This window comes from Diceros bicornis, chromosome 24, assembly GCF_020826845.1.
Source record: "Diceros bicornis minor isolate mBicDic1 chromosome 24, mDicBic1.mat.cur, whole genome shotgun sequence".
Taxonomy (NCBI): domain Eukaryota; kingdom Metazoa; phylum Chordata; class Mammalia; order Perissodactyla; family Rhinocerotidae; genus Diceros; species Diceros bicornis.
Genome location: NC_080763.1, coordinates 25,630,785 through 25,653,191, shown reverse-complemented (window position 1 = coordinate 25,653,191; position 22,407 = coordinate 25,630,785). Strand labels below are relative to the sequence as shown.

At 48.7% G+C, this 22,407-nt stretch overlaps 1 protein-coding gene across 4 annotated transcripts in view; it reads right to left on the bottom strand.

Moving 5' to 3' along the window:
* The window catches only part of ADCK1 (aarF domain containing kinase 1), a 141,242-nt gene that overhangs the window by 26,967 nt on the left and 91,868 nt on the right, over window positions 1-22,407 (bottom strand). For all 4 annotated transcript variants that reach the window (XM_058567461.1, XM_058567462.1, XM_058567460.1 and 1 more), the window contains 2 exons: window positions 12,760-12,918; window positions 2,104-2,262 (listed from right to left, as the gene is read on the bottom strand). In XM_058567461.1, coding sequence (XP_058423444.1) covers window positions 2,104-2,262; window positions 12,760-12,918 — 318 coding nt within the window. The remainder of the gene's footprint in view (window positions 1-2,103; window positions 2,263-12,759; window positions 12,919-22,407) is intronic.

Genomic DNA, 22,407 nt, shown 5'->3' with positions numbered 1-22,407 from the left:
TCCTGGGCAGGAGCCAACCATCTCTTACTCATCTAGGCACCCCCCAGCTCCTAGCACAGCAAGAGGCTCAGGAAATGCTCAATGAACGTGGAATGAAGGAATGAAAGGAATGGGACATGCAAGTGGAATTCCAGCACACTTTAGACGCCACAGCATTATGCTAATTAGTTAATATTATTATTTGTCTGAGACAGCCAAGTTTTCATTGAATTGTGGTTTGAAGCTCAGGGCTGGCGCCGTGTTACCAGATCTACTCTGTGCCTCCGGCTTTACACACATAAGAGGGTCTGTACATGCACGTCTACGATGGCAGCCAAGGAAAAGCCAGCTGAGCCTACTGGGGGCATCTCGACAGACCTGACTCCCAACTCACTCAAGGAGCTAAACTTCACCAGTGGCTACACCTGCCATCAAAATTAGTGTATCAAGACACTACACTGATCACCACAGTTGTGGCTTTTCCTCCCATGATGCAAGTCTAGGATTCTCAGGTCGCTAGTATAGACACACCCTTGGTCTCCCCATCTCTGTTAACCACTCCAGACAGCAGAAGTATAAACACTACCTCTGTTTCTCATGTCTTCAGAAGCCACATGAACACTTCAGTCCAGAGCAAGAGACCTTCCCATTCAATGCACTGAGACACTCTCCCCAAGAAGGACGCGACTTGACTGTCTGCTCTGGAACTAGTACCTGGAGCTCTGTGACTGCCCCTCCCGCATTCTCCAGGCCTCCTGAGTGAAGAGAGAAGGGCTGATCTCTTCTGAGAGGTGAAAGCCAAGCTCTCTGTGTACACTACCAGAGGGACCCAACCCCTGTACCATCAAGAGGTTCCCCCGGGGTAAATGGGTCCAAACCCTGCAAGGACAAAATGTGGTGGAAGCACAGTGGTGCTGGCATGCATCTCTCCCGTTCCAACCTCCACGTGCCCCAGGGGGACCATCAGGACAGTCCTCCAAGACCAGCTTCAGTGCCAACTTCTCAGCAGAGCCTTCTCTGCCCTCGTCCACCACGGCAGTCCCTTCTTCTGAACCCTTAGAGCACAGACCAGCAGGACCGCTCACAAAGCTGTGGCTGCGTATCATTTGATATTGTTTCCCACAGTAAATGTCTTCTATCACACAAGCAGTTCTGCTATAACACTTGAAAACACAAATCTATTCCAATGCAATTGATATGCTATGGAACAGTTTGATCATAACACAAATTTTACATTTGCTTACGTGCATTATCACCCCCAAGAAACACCAAGGGAAGGTAGAAAACCGCATCCGGCTCAGCCACACCACACAGGAATACACAAAACGCACACACCTCACACATCACCATGTGTGTTATGGGTCATGCCCACCCACATCTTGTGACAACTTTCCGTCCAATTTCAAGTGACTCTCCTTCTACCACCTCACGGTAACTCACAAGCGGCGCCCCCTCTGACGCCCACTTCCACAAGCAGATGGCAATGTCAAGTGCCACGTGTACTGTGGTCTTGTGTATTTCTTAGCCATTTAACATGTGTAAAACTACGCTACCATTTTATTAGGTTCCCATCCTCTTTTATGTTCTGTCACTGGTGACGTTTTGAGTGTTGTAAGCTTAACCCCATCTTCCCCATAAGCCCTATGGTTTCTGTTGTGCAATTTTGCACACTGGGGAGATTTTCAGGAACACATACGCTGTGTTATAGCAGAACTGACTGTGTATTAAATGAGCTAATATACTATACATAAAGTGTTAGGAACAGTGTCAGAGTACAGTAGCGCTTATCATCACCATCATCATCAATGTCATCGTCCCCTGCCTCGTGGAGGCAGAGACCACGGCTCACAGGCCCTTGGGTAGCGCTCAGTGTCTTGTAATTGTAGGTCACTCAATAAGCATGTTTGATTGACAGGCCAACAGTCACATTTGGTATTTCTTTGTAATGTTGCCTTCAAGGGCTTCCATGTGTATCACCAGGGACAAATCATTCATCCTCAGAAAGAAGACTCAGGGTGGAGATGTCCCCACTTCTGTCCTGCAAGGGGGGATGCTGGGGCCAGGACCAGCCCTCTCCTGCACTCTTCTCCAGACCGCCATGCCCCATTGTCCTGCCCCACCTACCTTTAAGAAGTCAAAGTGCTTGAGCATTTGGGCCACTTTCTCGGCGTTCCTCCCTTCGTTGAGGAAATCCAGCTCCAAAGGCAGGTTCTTCTTGGCTTCGTCCACCAGCCACATGAACTCGAACTCTGGAAACAGCTGCTTCACAGCCAGGACGAGCACCTGAAATCCACCAAGCTCCCATCAGTCAGCCCATGGCGCCTACCAAGGGAGGTACGGTCCCTGCCCTCCTGCCTGGGTCTGGGCGTTGACGACTCCCGGGCCTCCCCTGGAGTAAGGGTGGGTGGGAAACTGCTCCCCTGGGTCCAAATCTAAGATGATAAAAGTCCAATGGCCACCAGCAGTAACAATGACGACCATCTGCTGAGCACTCCCCACATATCCAGCCCTGGGCTGAGCCCTTTACTTACATTATTACCCCATTTAGTCTTCACGACAACTCTGGAAGGCACACGGTACCCACTCTTATCATCCCCATTTTAGAGATGGAGAAGTTGAGGCTCTGAGAGGTTACATGATTTTCCCGAATTTGCCCAGGAAGGAAGCACAGAGCTGGAATTCCACTTGGGCCTACCCAGCCCCAAACCCCTTGCTGAACTGCTGCCTCTGCTGCTCCCACATTTGTTCTTTGTGGTCCTGTTCACAAGGGGCTTGGAGGGTGCTGGAATGGCTGTCATTTCGTTTATTTCTTAAGCTGAGTGGTTGATACCTGAGCGTTTATAATATTATTTTCTATGTTTTTTGTACGTCTAAACTATTTCATGATAAAAAATTAAATTGGAATAAGAAAACAAGGTTGGACAAGAGGAGCAGGAGATAAGGAATTTGACCACTTGGATGAAAAGCTCAGATTTTTCCTGATTTGGCCCCTTTGTGGATTCTTGAGTGATGACATGAGGAAAAGGGGGTTTTCATAGGACTTATCTGGCATTTCAGTTGTCAGTTTAATGATGTGAAATTAAACGTCACTGGCAGAGAACAAGAGCCCAGTGACATCTGCAGAGTGTGCCACAACCCCTCTGTGGGCAGGGACTCAGTTCTGAGGCCACCCTCCCACCGGGGCTCTGAATTGGAGACTGGCTCACAAGTTCACGGAAGATGGCTCTGCAGTGGGTGAGCAAGAGTGATGCCAGGGAGGTGGGAGATGTTCCCGCACTCTAGGAGGGAAACACAGAAGGCAATTCTCCTGCTCCCCCATAAGCCCTACTCTCAGTGTTCAAAGTAACCAATCCTCCCAGTAATTCTTGGTATAGATTACAGTCCAAGTTCTCTGAGAACACCCATCTCCACCCCTGGCTACAGCACACAGCAGTAAGCAAGAACTAAAGAATCACAGGCCTATTGGTACCAAAAGATCTTCCCCATCTGTTATAACCAAATGTTTATATCCCCCCAAATTCCTATGTTGAAGCCTTAATCCCCAGTGTGATAGCATTTGGAGCTCCTTTGGGAGGTAATTAGGTTTAGATGAGGTCATGAAGGTGGGGCCCCTATGATGGGATTAGTGTCCTTACAGGAAGAGAAAGAGAGACCAAAGCTCACCCCCTTTCTGCCATTTGAGGACACAGAGAGAAGGCGGCTGTCTACAAACCAGAAAGAGAGTCCTCACCAGGAACCAAATCAGCCAGCACTTTAATGTTGGACTTCTAGCCTCCAGAACTGTGAGAAATAAATGTCTATTGTTTAAGCCACCCAGTCTATGGTATTTTGCTATAGCAGCCCAAGTAGACTAAGACACCATCCAGTGTATCCAGAAGGACTTACTGAGCCCAGCTATGAGCCTTGTCTTATGCTTCTTTTTGCCCTGGTCTACGATATTATGCCCAACACTGCGTTAGGCACTGTGATATAAAAGAAATAATTTAAAGCAGGGCTATTAACAACAAGGCATTGGCAGCTTTGTTTCTAAACCCTACGTCCTGGGCGATGTACCAGACACCATTCTAAGAGAATCACCACACAGGGTTATTATAGTCAATTTCTCTCAAAACCCTTTTTAATTACATTCGGCTGCAGTCTAATTTCTTTTAAGTCTTGTCTAGTCTTTCATGGGCTAGACCTGTGACCTTATGATAATCAGTTTAGTTTATGTTTAGTCTCTGTTTGTGTCACACGAAACTAGAAGGGAGAGGTGGCAACAGTGAGGCCCAGACTGCATGTATCAGACCCAGGCTCGTGGGCGCAGCAGCCTCCAGGCATCGCATCTCGTCACCGTGCCTTTAGATGGCCCTCAGCTGCCACCAAAGGGGAGGCAGAGCTGGCGCACAGGAAACAGAAGCACCTGGCCGGGCCCAGGCCGAGGGCACACTTGTCATCTAAGGCGCCTGAATTCCACTCTCCAGCCTCCGAGTTCAGGCAAGAAACCTCTTGGGCATTTTGCTCCAGCCTAAATTCCAGAGGTTCTTGCCCAAGAGGGACAAGCGAAGGAGCCGCAATGGGGCTCACTCATTTGCTCAGTCAATATTTACTGATTACCTCCTAGGTAATGACCCCGAGCCAGACATGGATATACACAGGGAGCTACACATAGCCTACTGGGGTCTATACCTGGGGATGAGGCTTCTGGCCAAACAATAAATTGTGACCATTTATTGTATGGTCACTTTTATAAAATTTTTAATTATTATTAATATCCAAAGAGCACTGAAAGGCACTGTAAAGATTTTTCTGTTACTAATCAATTATATAATTAGTCATTACTAGCACTATCGGTTATTATTAAGACCCAACATCGTTAATCATAAAAGCAGTCATAGATTTTTATTGATTGATATTAATTGCTAATAAGTAATTAGTAAACTAGTTCATGATCCAAAAAACTTTATAGTACTCATAAAACTGATTTCTGAAGCATTCTGTGAGTGGTGGGTGACTCACTCCCATAGTTACTTTAAAATGAGAGGGTCTGGAGGCCGGCCCGGTGGCGTAATGGTTAAGTTTGCGCGCTCAGCTTCGGCAGCCCGGGGTTCACAGGTTCAGATCCCGGGCTCAGACTGACACACCGCTTGTCAAGCCATGCTGTGGTGGCGTCTCATATAAGTAGAGGAAGATGGGCACGGATGTTAGCCCAGGGCCAATCTTCCTCAGCAAAAAAGAGGAGGATTTGCAACAGATGTTAGCTCAGGGCTAATCTTCCTCAAAAAAAAAAAAAAGTGAGAGATCTGTTTGAATGGAGCTCAGTGGTTCTTAGCTTTATAAAAGGTCACCAATTTGAAATTTTGATGCCAGCCATGAAGCCCGGAAAATGCACATACTCACATTATTTTGCACATAATTCAGGGAGTTACCAATCCTTGAACTTCAAGGGGAGTGGGGAGAGGGGCCAGGTTAAGAGTCATCTGGTCCAAGTCTAAAATGGCCTGGGCTGCTGCCATTTGAGACTTTTCTTGGCTCAGGAGAATAAAAGAAAACTCTGTTTTCATTCACTTACCTTCTTAAAAGGCTGCCCTAAGTAGATGCATTTAAGTTTTTCTTTTTTGACAACAGATGCAATCAACTAAAATTAAACAGATGTTGTTATCAATTTGACTTTTTGATTTTTCTCCCCAAATGTATCTTCTCCATAAAATTCTTCCAACAGCCAATGTTTTCACCAGTGCCTAGCACGCACTCAACATTCGGCAGATGTTTATTGAATACGCATATGAATGAGTGAGTGAATGAATAAATGAATGAAGAAATGAACATTTCAAAGGGTTTGTCTTCTTCCCAGAGATAATTATATGTTCAGTTGTGTGTTATCCAAATCGATTAAGTTTTTCTGTTTCTGGGGTTTTGGTGGGAAAAGGGATTACCTCTGAATTTTCGGGAACCACAGTTTCGGAATGCCTGAGAATTTTCTACTTGATTTGGAACCTGATGATTCCATCAAGGTATATTCAACAATTAATACTTCCTTCAAGGTAGAATAATGAAATTATTTTCCTATAGGGTCATTGGCTTACAGGAGGAAAAATCAATTGTGGGCCACAAGAAATATAATGGAAAAATTGAGAGTCACATAAAAGTTTGAAAATTAGTGATGGCTATTTACAATAATAAAAACAAAATGGGAATCATCATTATTAGGTACCCACTACATACCAGGCACTATGCTATAAGGCACTTTATACACATGCTTTCATTATTCCCCTTCTCGCCCATTTTACAGAGAAGGAAACGGGTTCCAGGAGGTCAAAGACTTCTCAAGGTCACATAGCTTGTAATTTCATATGCAGGACGAGGACCCAGGGCTTTTTTGATTCCTTCTTTATGCAGACTTGCCTGGTGCAATACAACACAGGACAACACAATAGGAAGACTGAGATAAGGCATAAAAAGAGCTTTGTAAACTGCAAAATGCAACTGAAATGCAAGTTACTGTTATCAAGTTATTATATTTTATAAAAGAAGTAATGTTCTATGGGAAAACAGCACACTAAATAGAACACCTGCACAGATCCGAAGTGGTAAAAATGGATGTTCGACAAGGATCGAAAATCAATGCTGAGTGACGTACACAGCCTGCCATTCACCGGGTTTATCTTTGTTCCGATAAGTTATTAAAGTGCACACTTTTTAGAAAATAAAATTATAGGGTGAAAAGAAGTTTCCATGGGATAGTCTACATCTCTGGGTTTTTTTTTTTTAATATATTTAAAAAAATAAAATCAGCTGTTGGATTCTGTGCCAACACAAACATTACCTAGCCACCCACTGTTCAATCAACACACTCAGAAAAGAAACAAGATGACAGACAGCAGGCACTGCAACTGTTGTTCAAAAAAAGTAAAAAATATGACTCGCTCAGGTCTTTATTTTTAGAGATCCTTGGGATGGGCCAGATGACATCAAACTGTGGATCAGATTCTGGGGCTCAGACCAGAGTCCCAGGCCAATGTTGCAGAGCACGCTGGAGACAGGTGGGACGTGGAGGGCAGGGTGCCTGGCCATGAGTTAGATTCTTTAGCGGGTGTTCATCATCAATTTCAGAAGCTTGAGCGATAACAAGGAGTGATGGTACTGTGACCAAGGGATTATGGTCTTACCCCCGGCTCACAGGTCAACTGAGCTCTCCCCTGCTCTCAACCACTGAGAAGGGCAGTGAGATCTGGCCCACTAAGCTCCCTGCTACTGTGGGCAGAAAAGAATTGCTGCAAAGCCAGCCTGAGCAGACGCACGGACTCTGGCTTGTCAGTTCACCCCTTCTTGCTGAATCATTGTTCCAATCTCTGGGCCCAATTAGTCTGGCTCTGGACAGCCACTCAAATCAATAAGAGTCACCAGCCTTGCATCTAGAAGTAGAGTTGCCCCAACTATTAGAGGCACCATATCAGGTGATAATGACAAAGCTGGAAAGCACCCTTGGCTGTGCCTTTCTCTTTTGTGCAAAGTCACCAACACCATCAGGTTCATCAAACACCATTTGCTGAGAGCTGGCCTCCATTTCTCCGTCACCACTCAAGAGTCTATCCCAGAGACTGTCCCCTTCCCCAAGAGGAGTGCCAGTTTCTCAGGAGATACAAAACACTAGGGTGGCACATGCTACTGAGTGACAATCCAAAAAGCCATTTCCCCCACCTTCACGGCTAACAGAACCTCAATTTTGTGCATCTTTCATGTCCTTCAAGGAAGAAAGGCCTTACCCTGAGAAGGCAAATCATGATTGGCTTAAGCCAATCAAAGTGGTCTTATTTCTCTTGCCAACACTGATTTAAGCTTGGGCGTGTGGCCTGCTTCTGGCCAATGAGAAATGAAGGGAATTCTACCAGGGGGCTCCTTTTTGATAAGGAATATGAGGGAAGACACAGGCCTTCTCTGGCATCTGGATGTCATCTACTTGTAATAGTAGGGACTGCTGCAGCTGTTTTGGGGCCATGAGGGGCACTACCTTAGAAGGATAAGCCAGGAAGCTAAGATGGCAGAATGGAAGACAAAAAGAACTCAGGTGCTTAAAAACCACAATGAAGTGCTGGATTAGTCAACCTTGGAACAGCCGACCCCACTTCCGATATCTTAAAATGTGAGATAATATAGGTTACTATTATTTACACCACTTTTAGTTGAATTTTCTGATACTGCAGCCAAAAGCACCCTAACTGATACAACCAGTAGTCCCCACCTCCTCACTCTCAAAAGACTCGTTCCTGTAGACCTCCATCCTTACAGTAGATGTGTGTTTGGATTTACAAGCTCACCTCTTAAACTGCAAATATATAGAGGTTAAGACTGTTAGTCACTCTCTCCTTAGGATGAATTACTTTAATCAGATTGTCTTCCTCTCAAGACCAGGCTGTGATCAAGCACAGGGTTGGAAAGGAGAGAGGGACAATAGTGGGCTGTGGGAGAGGAGCACGAGGGCCACAGTACCTGGAATTGGCATGAAAGAAAGTACCAGAAGGCTATGCAGAGAATTAGCTTTGTTTCTCCTCTGTCTCAAGTTTCTGCTGGGCACAGCAGCCCTAATGCCTCCTAGAAACCACTCTTCTCCTGCCAAGCATACCTGAGCACCTTTTCAGAGCTATCGTTTCTAAAATCAAGGTGTCATTTAGGACTGGACTTAGAAAAAAATAATAATTCTTAATTCAAATATAAAATAAAATGAGCTCTCTAGTTGGGTACTTCTTAGTTTTATAGCAGAGAAGGGTGACCAGGTAGGACTTTATCCCCCCAGAAACCAAGCCCAGTGAGAAGGCAGTGCCGCTCCGTTCTGCTGCCCATGCTGACGGTCCACGGAGCTGGTGACCTCCAGCCTCCTTCCAGCATCTCTCCTGAAGCTGTGAGTGCAGGCCTCGGGTCTGCCTTGCAATCCTAGCCCTGCCTCAGCCACTGCGAAGGAGCCACTTTGTACTCTGCACACGGCCACTAGGCTGTACCTCTCAAGAAAAGCATTTGATGCTTATCTCAGGGAGGAAGATGCCAAACCTTTATTACTGTTATTATTGCTATTGACCTTACGGCCACCGTTACTTAGGGAGCAGGAAGGCTCTGAGCAGAGAAAAGGTATCAGCTGTCCTCGCAGCCCAGGTGGGTCCTGATGGCACTGCTGGGAAGAGGCAGGTTCCACCTGATGCAGGAGTGGCTGCTGGCTCTCAGGACACCCAGGAATCCTCCGAGATTCCCAGTTCACTCCGTTGAGTGGCTGTTCTACAGCCACTGACAGCTGTTCCAGAAAACTCAGGTCTCCAGGTAGATGCCCAGTACCCTCCAGCAACCCTGCTCCCTAGTCCTGGTCAGCTCCCTTTTCCACTGCACCCAGCAACTATTCCAAACCTTCACCCCCCTCCAGCCTCCAGTGCCACCTCCTACCCCCTCACTCTCAGCAGATGGTTCTGCCTCCTACTGCAGAGAAAAAATAGAGGCTATCAGGCTGGTACAACTCCGCTGCCCACTTTCCCTCCGCCGTCCCCCTCTGCCCCACACAGTCATCTGCACTCAGCCTTACCACCTTCCTCTGGTCTCAAAGCAAAGGCTGACCAAAGGCTCATGTTTCCACCTGTGTCCCTGGAGCCCAATCCCTCCAGTCTCCCCCTGGACCAGATCTATCAGTTACTTCTCTCTCCTGAGTCTCCAACGCCCCTGCTCTGCTGCCATCAGTTACAGCCTGCTCGAGTCCCCATCTCTCATCCTGCTCTGCTCTAACCACTACCTTCACTTTCCCCGACCATCAATGGTAAACATGAAAACAGTATTCTACGTGCATTGTCTCTGCTCCACAGGGCCTCAATTCTCTTTCACCGCACTCTCCTCGCTCTTCCCAAGAACTCTCAATCGCCAAATCCAAAATCCCCTCTTCAGAGCTTTACTGATTTTATCTCCCACTTGACAACATTGAGTAATTCTGGCAGACTATATTTTGCAAAATGGCTGCAACAGTATCTCCCATTCTAATACTCTTCTAGAGCCAGGCCACTCCCATCAAGAGGTAGTCTAGTCCCCCCTCCTACCCCCCTTAAACTAAGAGGGCCTCTTGCTTTCACCAAGAGAGTGAGAAGGAAGTCATGCGATATGCCTGCCAAGGCCAGGTCATGAAACTGTGATGTGCTTTCAGCCTGATCCTCTGGGGACACTCGCTCTTAGAACCTGGCCACCATGTTGTGAGGAAGCCCAAACGGCCATGGAGAGGCCTACACGGAGAGGATCTAAGGCCCTGGCCCACAGCCTCGGTTGAGCTCCCAGCCAACAGCCAACACCAACTTGCCAGCCATGTGAGTGAGCCACCCCAGCTGGCAACACATAAACTAGAGATGAGTCTCTCTACCAATTCCTGCCAGATTGCAGAGTCATGAGCAAAACACGTGACTGTTGTTTTAAGCCACTACGTTTTGAGGTGGTTCCTTATGCAGCTCTAGATAACCGACAGTGCTCTCTTCTTGAAATTGTCTTCACTGGATGTGGCAGCATTGCTCCATCCTGGCTCTCCTCCATTCTCGATGACCATGCTTTCTTAGTTCCCTCAGGAACTGGTCCTCCTGGATGCACTCCTCTCCTCAAGCAATGATGTTCCTCACAGATCTTTCCTTGCCCTTTCCTTTTTTTTTTTTTTTACTCTACATACCTTTTCTAAGTGATCTCAACTACTCTCCCAGATTCAGCTCCTGTGAGTCTCCTCGCTGTACTTCCAGCCTGAACTGCAGACCAGCCGAGAGGTCCCATCCAAAACCCCTGACAGCAACATCTTACCCCACATGGTGGCTCCATCATCCATTTCACTTCGCTCTGAGATCCATCCCAACCCCCTTACTCTCATAAGAAACTACATTTCCCAGGGTTCCTTGCCAACTTGCTTCCAGCTAGATTTGATGGAATACTGGGGGACAGGATAAGGTGAAAATCCACTGCCTCAAACAGCATATGTAGCCCCAACTCCCAGGTGACAGGCTCTTCGTCTGTGATCCACCTCCCATCGGGCCAGCTTACCACAGTCCCAGCTCCTGGGCTCCAGAGAATCACCCCTTCTCTTTGTCCCTCCATCTTGAGGGTGGCAGTGGCTTCCTGCTGTTGGTAACTGGTCTCACCATCCCATTTGCCTTCTCAGCAATTCCATCCCCTTTGAGGCCCATTTGCTGTTTTAAATTCCCTCTGTTTGAAATCTATAGTGTGATTTCTTTTTCCCCAACTGGATCCTGACTGATACACATGGTGAAAAGCCCCCAAATTTAACCATTTAAGTCAGAAACCTGAGATTTGTTTTAGAATCCTCCTTCTGATTCATACCAGTATTTGCCCCTATTCACATAAAGCCTGTCACAAAGTCCCAACAATCCCACCCTTGAACCCATCCCTCTCCTCCACCCCCATTACACGGTCTTGGTTCACATCATTATTTCTCTCTCAGACCAGTGCAGTAGCCTCCCAATTAGTCCTCCTGGCTACAGTCCTTCTGCCTTCCAATACATCCTCCAGACTGCCAGCAGATTTTTACTTCTAATGCACATCTGATCATGACATTCCCCTGATTAAAATTCTTAAGTGGTTTCCCACTGTCTACAAGAGAAAACCAAATCTGCTCAGATCCATAGTAAATACATATTTACTATGTAGACCATTCTACACCTTAGCCTGGACTACAAGGCCCTCTGTGTTCTGTCCTGCCTACCTGCCTAGCCTCATCTGCAACCACTCCCAGCTCATACTCTCTGCACAGCAGAAGCTCTCCAAGCACACCCTGTTTCTCTAAGACTCAGGGCCTTCACACAGGCTTGCCTGTCCTTCCCCTGCCCAGCCGTCTCATGGGTTCCTGGGTGAAGCCCCCATGATGCCTCCATCAGTCCAGGCACAGCACTCCATGGCACTTTGCAAACACCCCTTTGACAGAGCTCACGTGCCCACACTGTGGCTGTTTGTGTACACACCTGTCTGCTCCACTAAATGGGGAGCTCCCGAGGACGAAGATGGGGCTCACCCACTCTCGTGCACCCAGCACCCACTTAGTGCATGGTGCAAAAGAGACCCTCGACGTGCGTGTTAAGTTAGTCAAAGGGAGTTGAAAGAATAAACTCCGAGTCCAGAGTGAGGAAAGGGAAAGAGCAAAGGAAGGAGAGGGACATCTGGCAGGTTAAATGGATTGCTGGCCTCCCACGGGGGTGCTGGCTACCGCCCAAGCAGTGGCCGGCTCACCCTTTCTCCCTTGCTCCGGCACGAAGCTAGAAAAGTCCAGAGGCACAGTCTCCACCAGAGCTTTCCCAGGGCCATTTTTAAGCATGCAAGTTTGTTCATTCAAAACAAATATCAGATAATCAAACATGCAAGCTGCATAAACATTTCTATGTGATCTGCTTGTCATTTTTATATCCCTTGGTTGACCACATGCTCCCTTTTGTTAGAATTTAACAAATTAAGATGCAACTTTTTCTACCCTCAAGGAAATCACCTTTGGTTCATCTCATTTCTACAACATCCCCCAGAGGTCCCCTTGGCCCTGAGCTGCTCAGCATGTTCTGAGACCATCCATGGATAGTCACCAAGAACAAATCAAGAACTGACCAACTTAGCCATGGCCCCATAGTCACAACCTCGTCATGTCACCTCCTTTGTCGTGGTCTCAAGCTCTCCTCTCCTACTCTGCTGCTCAAAGGGCCACACTCCACCCACCAGCCTTGAATCAGTTTCACGGGGGCTGCCTGGATCCAGGGAAATACAGAATGAGGATGAAGGAAGGAGAAAGGGGAAGGCTCTCACCTCCATCAGGAGAATATCCTTTGAGCTCTGAGCCTGCACCTTTGGGTGCTGGACCTTCACGGCGACCGTCCGCCCATCATGCAGCACTGCCTTGTGGACCTGGGCCAGGGAGGCAGCCCCCAGAGGGGTGTCGTCAAAGCTCACAAACAAATCATGGATCTGTCAAGAGTGGAGAGAGGGCAGAGCAATGAAGATGATTCAATTCAGTGAGAGGGGCCAGGAGGATGGGTCAGAGCCAGTGCTGCCCGACGCCCCCACACAGATTTTCTGCTCTATTAGTTGTATACCAACCCAGTGCCTTGCTGGGTCCTTTGCCACCATGGAGATTCACACCAGGTATATGGAGGAAGTGAGACAGAAAACACGCATGGAGGATGTGTCCTCATACATGTGCATGGATGCCCTGAGCACCTCCACTTAAGGCCAAAGAAGTGCTGTCTAGAATGTTCAGAACTGTGCATCATCTATCCATTTAATTCTCTACCATTGTGCCTCTGAGGCTCTCACATATGGGTATAATCAAAAGTTAACAGAACCTGGGCCCAGGGTAGCCCAAGACAGGGACCCGAAGGACGATGTTCCAACCCCGCCAACCTGGAGAGCTCAAGGAACTCCAAGCTGGAGGCTCCAAACCCAACAACCACCTTTTGTTCCTGCCTGAACGGCAGCCTCAACAGGGGTCCCCAAGTCCACTCTCAGCCTGGTCATCTGGCAGAGATCCCGGGGGCTGCAAGCCCGAGCCTTGCTTTTGGTCCTCACCTGCAAAGCCGCCCCAAGGTAGCCTGGCAGCCCCCTGCCCTTTCTGTGCCTCACTTTCTCTCTCTATGAAATGGAATGTAAAGCCCTTCCTCTTCCGTCTTCTCTTCCCTTCTTCCTTCCCTGCTTCCATCTTAGAAATGTCACAGCAATTTTCCTGAAGGAAAAAGTCTTTCTGACTTGAGTGGTCACACTTACATGGTCCAGTATACATATCCACCAGACGGGAAGGAGGCCCCCAAAAGCCTTTCACAAGATTGTGTAAGGCTGAAATTCTCTTTCCCCTCTCTGCCATTTCTTGAGTCCCTGTATAGCCTCACAATTCTGGAAAGTCCAGACATTCACATATGCACAAATATTTATATATGTATAGTCACGTGCCTCCTCCCCCCTCACATCCCCCCAGACTCTCAGGTGAGGCCTATTCAGTCTGTGCCCTCTGCCTCCCTTTGTCCCCACTCCTGCAGCAGCCACTCTGTCCTGCCCCTCAGCCCGTCCTCTCCTTGGACTTCAGAAGTCACAGGACCCACGGCCACCATCCCATCCCCCAGTTTGCTAGGCTGCACCATCACTTTGCTAATCTCATCTCATAAATCACTCCCTCCAGCCCTGTCATCATTTTTGCAGCTTTCACTAAACTCCATCCCATTTATCAACATCCTGCGGGGGCCAAAGGTCCAGGCAACATGGAGGGGCCTACCCTTCTCTGTCACCGGAGATGGGTACGGATTGGCTTCCCTGGCCCCCTTCTTCCTCACTGGGTTTTTATTTGTACCCCTCCCAGTGCCTACTTCCCCCCTTCTTCCCCAACCATGCACTTGTCTTTTTTTCCCTCCCTTGGGAGTTCTAGGCTCCCTGAGGGCCAGATTCTTCCCACGACATCCACCCTGAATCACCCTGGGACTCTCCGCACAAGAGCCCTTTATCCTAGACCTGGGCTTGGATTAGGAGAACACAAGGACCACCATCCCTATAAACCCCGTCAGAACATCCGCTCCAAGGTGGGCAGGGATTTTTGTCTGTTTTGTTTGCTGAATTCTCTGCACTTAGAACAGGACTGAGGGCCTGCCCCGAGGCTTAGAGGTTAAGTGCGCGCACTCCGCTGCTGACAGCCCGGGTTCGGCTCCCGGGCACGCACCGACGCACTGCTTCTCTGGCCATGCTGAGGCCGCGTCCCACATACAGCAACTAGAAGGATGTGCAGCTATGACATACAACCATCTACTGGGGCTTTGGGGGAAAAAATAAATTAAAAAAAAAAAAAAAGAACAGGACTGAAACTAGTAAGTGCCAAACAAATATTTATTGAAGGACTGAACCCACTATTCCCTCCACTGGAGAATTGAATCAACTCTCTCTTCCCTTTGAAATGGCTGGACCTTCCTGCTCTCACACTCCTAGTAATCCAAAGGCCTCAAATATAAAAGCATGTGTCATGTGTGGGACTCACCTAGATGGACTCCACCTGTAACTCCAAGATGGGTGTGAGACCCCGGCCTGGCCAATCAGAATCCTGAATACCCCAGGCCACACTGATTGGTTCAGAGATGGACACACGACCCAACAGGTCCAATCAGACTCAATTGTTTTACTTTTGTTTGAACTGTAGGAGAGGGAATTCTTTCTTTCTGCTGAATTTGAAGCTAAAAATTGAGCTCGCAGCCTGGAGCTACCAGGGGTCACACAGTAGCAACAAAGAGGAAAGCAAAGCCAAGAGACAGAGAGAGTGAATCCTGGTCACAATGGTTGAGCCCCTTGATCTAGGCATGCCTGAATGAGCACCCTATAATTCCTTTTTTTTGCTTAAGTCGGTTTGAGTTGTTTTCTTCCACACACAACTGAAGAGGCTCTGAGTTGTGTTCTCAAGCCCCAGTTGGAATAGATAAAAGAAACATAGGCATGGTGCCCAGCACCCCCAGGAGGCTCAGTAAGTGTGAGTTCCATCCCCTCCCCACCCTCGTGCTGGGACAGGGATCCAGGCATAAAAGGGAGGTAGAGCTTCGGCAACATTCTTGGCCATTAACATGATGAGGTCAACAGCACCTTCCTCTGGAAACCCTCTGGTAGTTCCTGAAGGAGCAGCAAGAAGAATGTGTTCTGGAGCAGAGCTGTGAACTCAGACCCTCACCTCCCAGGCAGCTAGCATGGCCCAATCCTCCCGCTGCAAAGGGACGTGGAGGTCATCTGACCTCACTTCGCACCCCAAGCCTCCGCCCGGCTCCCTGGGAACACTTGCTCATTCTCTGAGAAGGACAACCAGTCTTCAAATCAGTGTCACTGCAGGGACGTTGCAGAGTCATTGCAACCAAACAGTGATGTGGCATCGCTAGGGCTGTGTGACGAGAATAGCTGCCAGGAGCGCTCCAGGGGCAGGTGGAGGAAGGAAAGGGCCGAGGCGGCAATATCCTAATCTGCAGGGTAAGAGGAAGCCTGGTCCGCCAAATCCCCAGGGGAATGGGAAGGGAATCTCCCATAATTCCCTGCTCCTACCAGGAGATGGAGGAGGCCCCAAGATACCACCCAAGCCCAGCTGCCAACTCAGCACCCTGAACAAAGCCCAGCTGCAAGGGCTTCTCCAAATCCCCAATTTGACCAGTGGAAGCAAAGAGAGGCATGGGAAATGATGCACCGCTCACTCTGCACAGGGAACCTGTCGGGCAGATACCCACCCACCCCCACCCCACCCTCGGGGCCCACGACCCCCTCAGTGCCCCTGCAGCAGCATCCTTTCCATCTCTACCGGGGAGCAAGTCATACGCCCACGCCCTCCTGTGCTTACACACGCACGCACACACACAATAACTGATCGCTCGTGAATGTTCCTAGCTGGCTTATAAAAAAGGTAATTAAAGATTGGTGCTGCAGCCTGTAATTAAATATGAATAAAGTATCTCTAAATGGAACCTTGATTCAAAGTGTTCAGTGGAAGTACTTTATGCTGATAGATAGTAAGGAAAAACAGACCCTGTCCCAAAAGCAGAATTATACCCCCCACGCAGCTGAAACAAATGCCACCCCCCCCAATCAGGCCTCGTTCCCCAGCCCTTTCACAGAAAACCATTAGCAGAAATAAACTGGAGCATTTGCAGCAATTAGAGTCAAGCAGGGCCCTCAGCTGCCTCCAGCCGCTCCCAGAAACCTCCCCTTCGAAGGCTTTCTTTTCCCCGTTCCTTTTCTTTCCTCTGGGTCTGGCGGCAAAATCAATTAAGTAAAACAACTGCATTTTAAAATGACTAGTTGTGTGCTTTTTAATTACTGTCGGCCTATGATTCAAATATATCGATGTCCCTGTCTGAAAAGGAAAAAATAATCAGGAAAAAATTTTCTCTAGCTTTGTATGGTCTGGGTTTTTTCAGGGGTGTGTGTGTATAAGGTGGGGGTGGGAATGTTTGTTTTTTTATCAGCAGAAAAACATGAGAAGGGCAAGAAGAAATGTGTCATCCTGTAGGGTCTTGGCAGATCAGGGGCTCAGGTGAGACTTCAGCAGGTCTATATGGGATGATGGATGCTAACTAAACTTATGGTAATCATTTCACAATACATGTAAGTCAAATCATGATGCTGTACACATCAAACTTACACAGTGATGTCTGTCAATGAGATCTCAATAAAACTGCAGGGAAAAAAAAAGACTTCAGCAGGCTGGCGTCAGCTGGGGTCCAGGAATCCAAAGACCACATGATATTATACCCCAGCACGGGGCAGAGTGAGGGACTCTCCAGAACATCAGCCGTGAGGATTCCCACGAGGCCAAGTTACTGGTCAATGTTTCCAAAATGCCACATTGAGCAGCCACGCATTGGCCACGGCCAGGGTCCTCATCCGGCCCAAAATAAGGTGAGAAAGTCAGGATCTTCCGGAGAAGCCACACTATGACTCCTGGGGGAGTTTCACTTGAGTATCTCAGCCAGCCCCACCCGAGCCTGCAGACCCGCCAGCCTCAGGCCCCTCGTGGGGACTGGCTCACCAGTCACAAGACGGGAAATGTCCCAGATTTTCCAAGATGGCCCAATTTGAAATATTCCATCCTGTTGTCTCCATGCTCATTCACATCAGACCTATTCTGGGTTCAGAAGCTACATCACCTTAAGATAATGCTAACAAACCGAACAAACCCCAAACTGGCCCGCTCCAGATGAAGACAGGACCTGCTTCAAAGCAGGCAAGTCCAGGCCTCGATGCCAAGTCCAGGCAGTTCCCACCTGGGAGCCAGAGAGACTGTCCAGGGCACCTGGGGCAGGTTACCACGGCATCAACAGCAAACAGCATCTGGCTCTGGCTCTCGAGGTCTCAAGATGGCCCACCCCATGCCTGGCTGGGTGCCAGCAGCCATCTACTACAGCCTGATGGGGAGAGGGACAAGCCCCCTGCTAATAGAGTAGCTGGAGTAAACCTTCCCCGCCCCCTGCCCCAACCTCCACCTGAGGCAGACAAGACAGCTCTAGCTAGCTAGGACTCCACAGAAACACTGATGGCTGCCTTGTGCAGAAAACTCACCATCACCTCTTACATGTCTCTGCTCGACAGCCATCCCCTTCTCTCGGCGCCATTTCCCAGGACCTCTACACCTTAGTTGCCCTACCCGCTGATACCCCACTTTGCTGAAATTCCTACTTCTCCCCCTCAAACATGCCTGGTTGATATCCCACCTCTTCAGGGTCATTCCTGTGTTTTCTAAGGTGATACCTGACAGTCACAGCAAATAGCTAGCACATGTACTCTCGTTTCCTAGAGTGGTTTTAAAATATGCTCACAAGTTTTTAAGTATTCCTCCCCTTGAGAAGTAGAACCTATTCCCCCCTCTTGAGTGGGAGCTTGACTTAATGACCCCCCCATAACAATTAGCGCATGGAGGAAGTGACAGGGTATGATTTCCAAGACTGTCACCATGATGTCCTCCTTGCTTTCTCTCTTGGATGGCTTGCTCCAGGGGAAGCAAGCTGTGATGAAATAAGGACACCCAAGCAACCTGTGGAGAGGTCCCTGTGGTAGGAACCAAGGCCTCCTGCCAACAGTGAGCCATCTTGGAAGCATATCCCCCCTCCCCACTCGGGCATTCAGATGACTGCAGCCCCAGCTGACAACCTGACCTCATGAGAGACTCTGAGCCAGAACCATCCTGTAAGCCACTCCCAAATTCCTGACCCATAGAAACTGTAAGATATCAAATGTTTGTTGTTTTAAGGCACTGAGTTTTGGAGTAATTTGTTACACAGCAATAGCCAACTAATACACCCCAAGCACAGCCTGTCAGACATTACTAATCAATCACAGCATTCATTCCAGCTGGGCCCAGATGATGCCTCAGAATCTCTCTCAACCCAATGCTCCAAACAGCCACTACCAGTTGATTAGAGTTAATATGTGAAATGAAACCAATTTGCCATTCCTTAGTCCAAGCCAAGCAGTCAACAAACATTTACTGCAGGCCCACCACATGACAGAAACCATGCTAGGTACACGGGCCAACAAAACAGACACAGTCTCCAGCCAGGAGGAGAACTTAGTCCCACAGAATGTTCTAATGGAAGAAGGCACCAGCCTCTGAAAAGCACACTGCATTTTAGCAAGGCCTGCTGGAGACAGTGCCCCCCGCCCAGTGCTGCTTCATCCACTGGAGGGACTTGCTGGCAAGGTAAGAAGAGAGGACCTCCAATACCATCATGTGGACCCTGGGGGGGTCAAGGGAGAGGACAAGGCATCCAAGTGGCTCTCCCTGTCCCCACTCAATACTGCCCTGCCTCAGGGAGGGAGGACTCCCACCTCCAGCTTCCCACTGAGAGCAATTTATTATAATAAAAATAATAACGACAATAACAGCTCGAGGGCACGTAGATCCTGTCTTCCACGGAATCTGTGCTCTTCCTGGGGTTCTGAAAGATCAGACTGTCCGTTCTGCAGAGCCATTAGCTATCGCTACTGCCAAGCTGGGAAGAAAGAACAAAAGGCCAGCGGCAGAACCCGAGGCCCTTCTTAACAAGGGTCAACCCCAGAAATTACAAAACAGCGCTCCTGTCTAAATTCCTGCAAGGGGGCAGGCACAACACTCAACTCTTACCAATTTGCTGAAGAGCCTCCAGGTACAAGGTAATCGTCCACCTGGCTCTGCCAAGCGCATCGCAGGTCAGACCAAGCTTCTTTCCTCCCGCAGGATGGTGACAAGCAGCTGACAGACAAGGAAGCAAGAAGCCAGGAGCAGCCACGCCCTAGGACGGCAGTGAGCGTGCTTCCTGTGAATGCCCACCAGCTGGCCAGCACTGTAGGACCTGAAAGGCTTAAAGTATAGAGATTCTGATGAAGCTCTGGGTCAAACTGCCCAGGCTCCAATTCTGGCTCTGTGGTGCACCAGCTTGGGTAGTTACATAACCCCTCTGTCCCTCAGTTTCCTGATCTGTAAAATGGGAATGTTAGTACCTACTTCATAGAGTTGTTGTATGAAACAACATAAATAAAGGTCTAGAATAGGGCCTACAGAAGACCCCCAATAATTGTAGCAGGAGCAGAGGGTGCCCCATCTAATGCCTCCGTGAAGAGGACAGAGGAGTATAATGAAAAGAGCACTGAACAAAGAGTCAGCAATTCTAGGCTCTCGGTTCTGTTCTGTCAGTGAGTAAAAGCCACCATCCTCTTACCCAAAGACTGTAACGGCCTCCTAACTGGCCCGCTCACTCACATTCCTTTCTCTGCCAGGCCATCTTCCACATACAGCCAAGGCGAGTTTTCCAAATATAGGCTGATCATGTCACTTCTCTCTGCTTAAACCACTTCCCCAGCTTCCCAGGCCAGAATCCTTAACACAACCCACAGAATCTGACCCGCCTACCTCTCCTGCCCCATGTCCTCCCTCTGCCCCCTAGTTCTCTCTGCCCCAACTAGATGGCCTCTTTCGACCACCAGCATACTCCCTCCCTGCCCATAGCAGGACCTTTGCACATGCCGTCCCCTCTGCCCAGAAGGCTCCCCTTCCCACTCCTCATTGAGGGAACTCCTACTCATCCTTCAAATCACAGCTCAACTGTCACCTCCTCAGGGAAGCCCCCCTGTGTACATTCTCAGAGTTCATGCACCTCCCTCAAGAGCAATGACACAGCTGAACTTTGGCCTCAATTTATGTTTGCTTAATCTCCCTCTACCCCTCTAGATGACAGACTTTTGGTTTTGCTCAGCATTGCATCTAATACTTGGTGCTCGATAAGTATTTCCTAATGAGAGAATGAAGGGCAGGTTCCCTTTCCTCTTCTTGGCGAGGGGCCTCTGGGCCTCCCAGCTGGTCCAGGGTAGCTAAAACTGAAGTGGTTACAGTTCCTTCAAGAATGGCCAAGGGAGCCTCCTCGGTGCCGGACACTTCCAGAGCTGTGGGTGGAGGGACTCTATGGAAATGTTGTGATAATAATGATTAATAAAAAGCAGATAAACACCCCGTGTGGCTGGCCAGCCTGGGAAGCCATCCATTAGATCTGTCATTCATTAGAGGTGGGGGAGGGGGCAGTCCAATCAGATCTCCTCAGCTTAAGCAAACCCTCTGTAAATTGTAGGCTGCTGGCGCTGACATTTGATAAATTACTCTTCATAATCCACGGTTGGCTGTCATAAATCTAATCTTTCAATGTGCCCCATCTTAATAACTTCTACAGCCTCACAGGGTGACATGTCTATGTCTCTGCCTGGGACAGAGATCTCTGGGGTGGAGGAAATCAGAGATCCTAGACAGTGCAGTATGAAGCCAAGGACCCCACAGCCAGGACCCCGCCTGGGCAGGTATCCCCCGGGTGTTCAGAGTACAGAGGTGATGAGCCGTCCTTGGAGCTGCGGAGTGCCTAGGGGCCAAGGGCTCACACCTCATCACAGGGCCGACAGACAGGGGGTACCAGGAGCTCAGACCCAGGAACTGGGCAGGCGGAGCTCTGCACCCTCCACTACAAGCCTGCCCGTGTCAGGACTGACCACCTCGGCCCTGAACTTGAGCGTTGGTATAAGGGATGTCAGGGTATCTTTGCTCTGCAGGGACTGAACGCTCAGCCATAGTAATTCCTTATATTTGCAAATGTTTGTTGCTCTCAAAGTGCTCTTATGTAATTCTCAACCCCGTCTGAGGTTAGGTAGAAGAGATTTAATTGCCACCATTTTATAGAGAGGAACATATTTGCTGAAGGTCATTCATTTATTCATCTAACAAATGCTTATTGAGTGACTAATATGTGCAGGGCACTGTGCTAGTCACTGGGACTCGATGGGGAGTGAGTCCAAATTGGGTACAGCCACCACCCTCCAGAGTCACTACTGGAACTTGAAGTCCAGTAGGGGAGACAGGAAGAAATCAAGTAATCACAAATTCAGCAGAGGTAAACGGCCAACTCTAATAAGTCCTATGAAGGGAGAGGTATCTGGTACCATAAAAGCCTGTGTTCAGAGGATGAAACCTGAGCAGGGAGGGCTTCTTGGAGGAGGTGACAAAGAACTGACAACTGAAGGATGAGGAGCTAGTTAACCAGATAACTGGCTGAAGAAAGAAAAGAGGAGCCTTCCAGGCAGAGAGAACGGCTTATGTGAACCATAATAAGAGAAATAAGTTACGGCTACAGGAGAGAGCCAGAAAGAAGATGGGCAGCAACTCCCAACCCGGCACCCAGGCTGACTTGGGCAGGGGGAGCAGTCTTCATCCATAGCTCATGCCCACAGGGGAGAAAGCCTGGCCACAGCAACTCACATTCATTTCTGGCGAGGCCCAGGAATTCTAAAACCTGATGGGCTCGCCCTCACAAAACCCCAAAGGCCTTTTCCAACAACCTTCAGATGTTCCTACACCCAAAAATACAGGAAGGGAGAAAATTAAACAGACACATCCTCTGCTTACAGCACCACCATTTTCTGTCAGGACCGACTCTCTTAGCC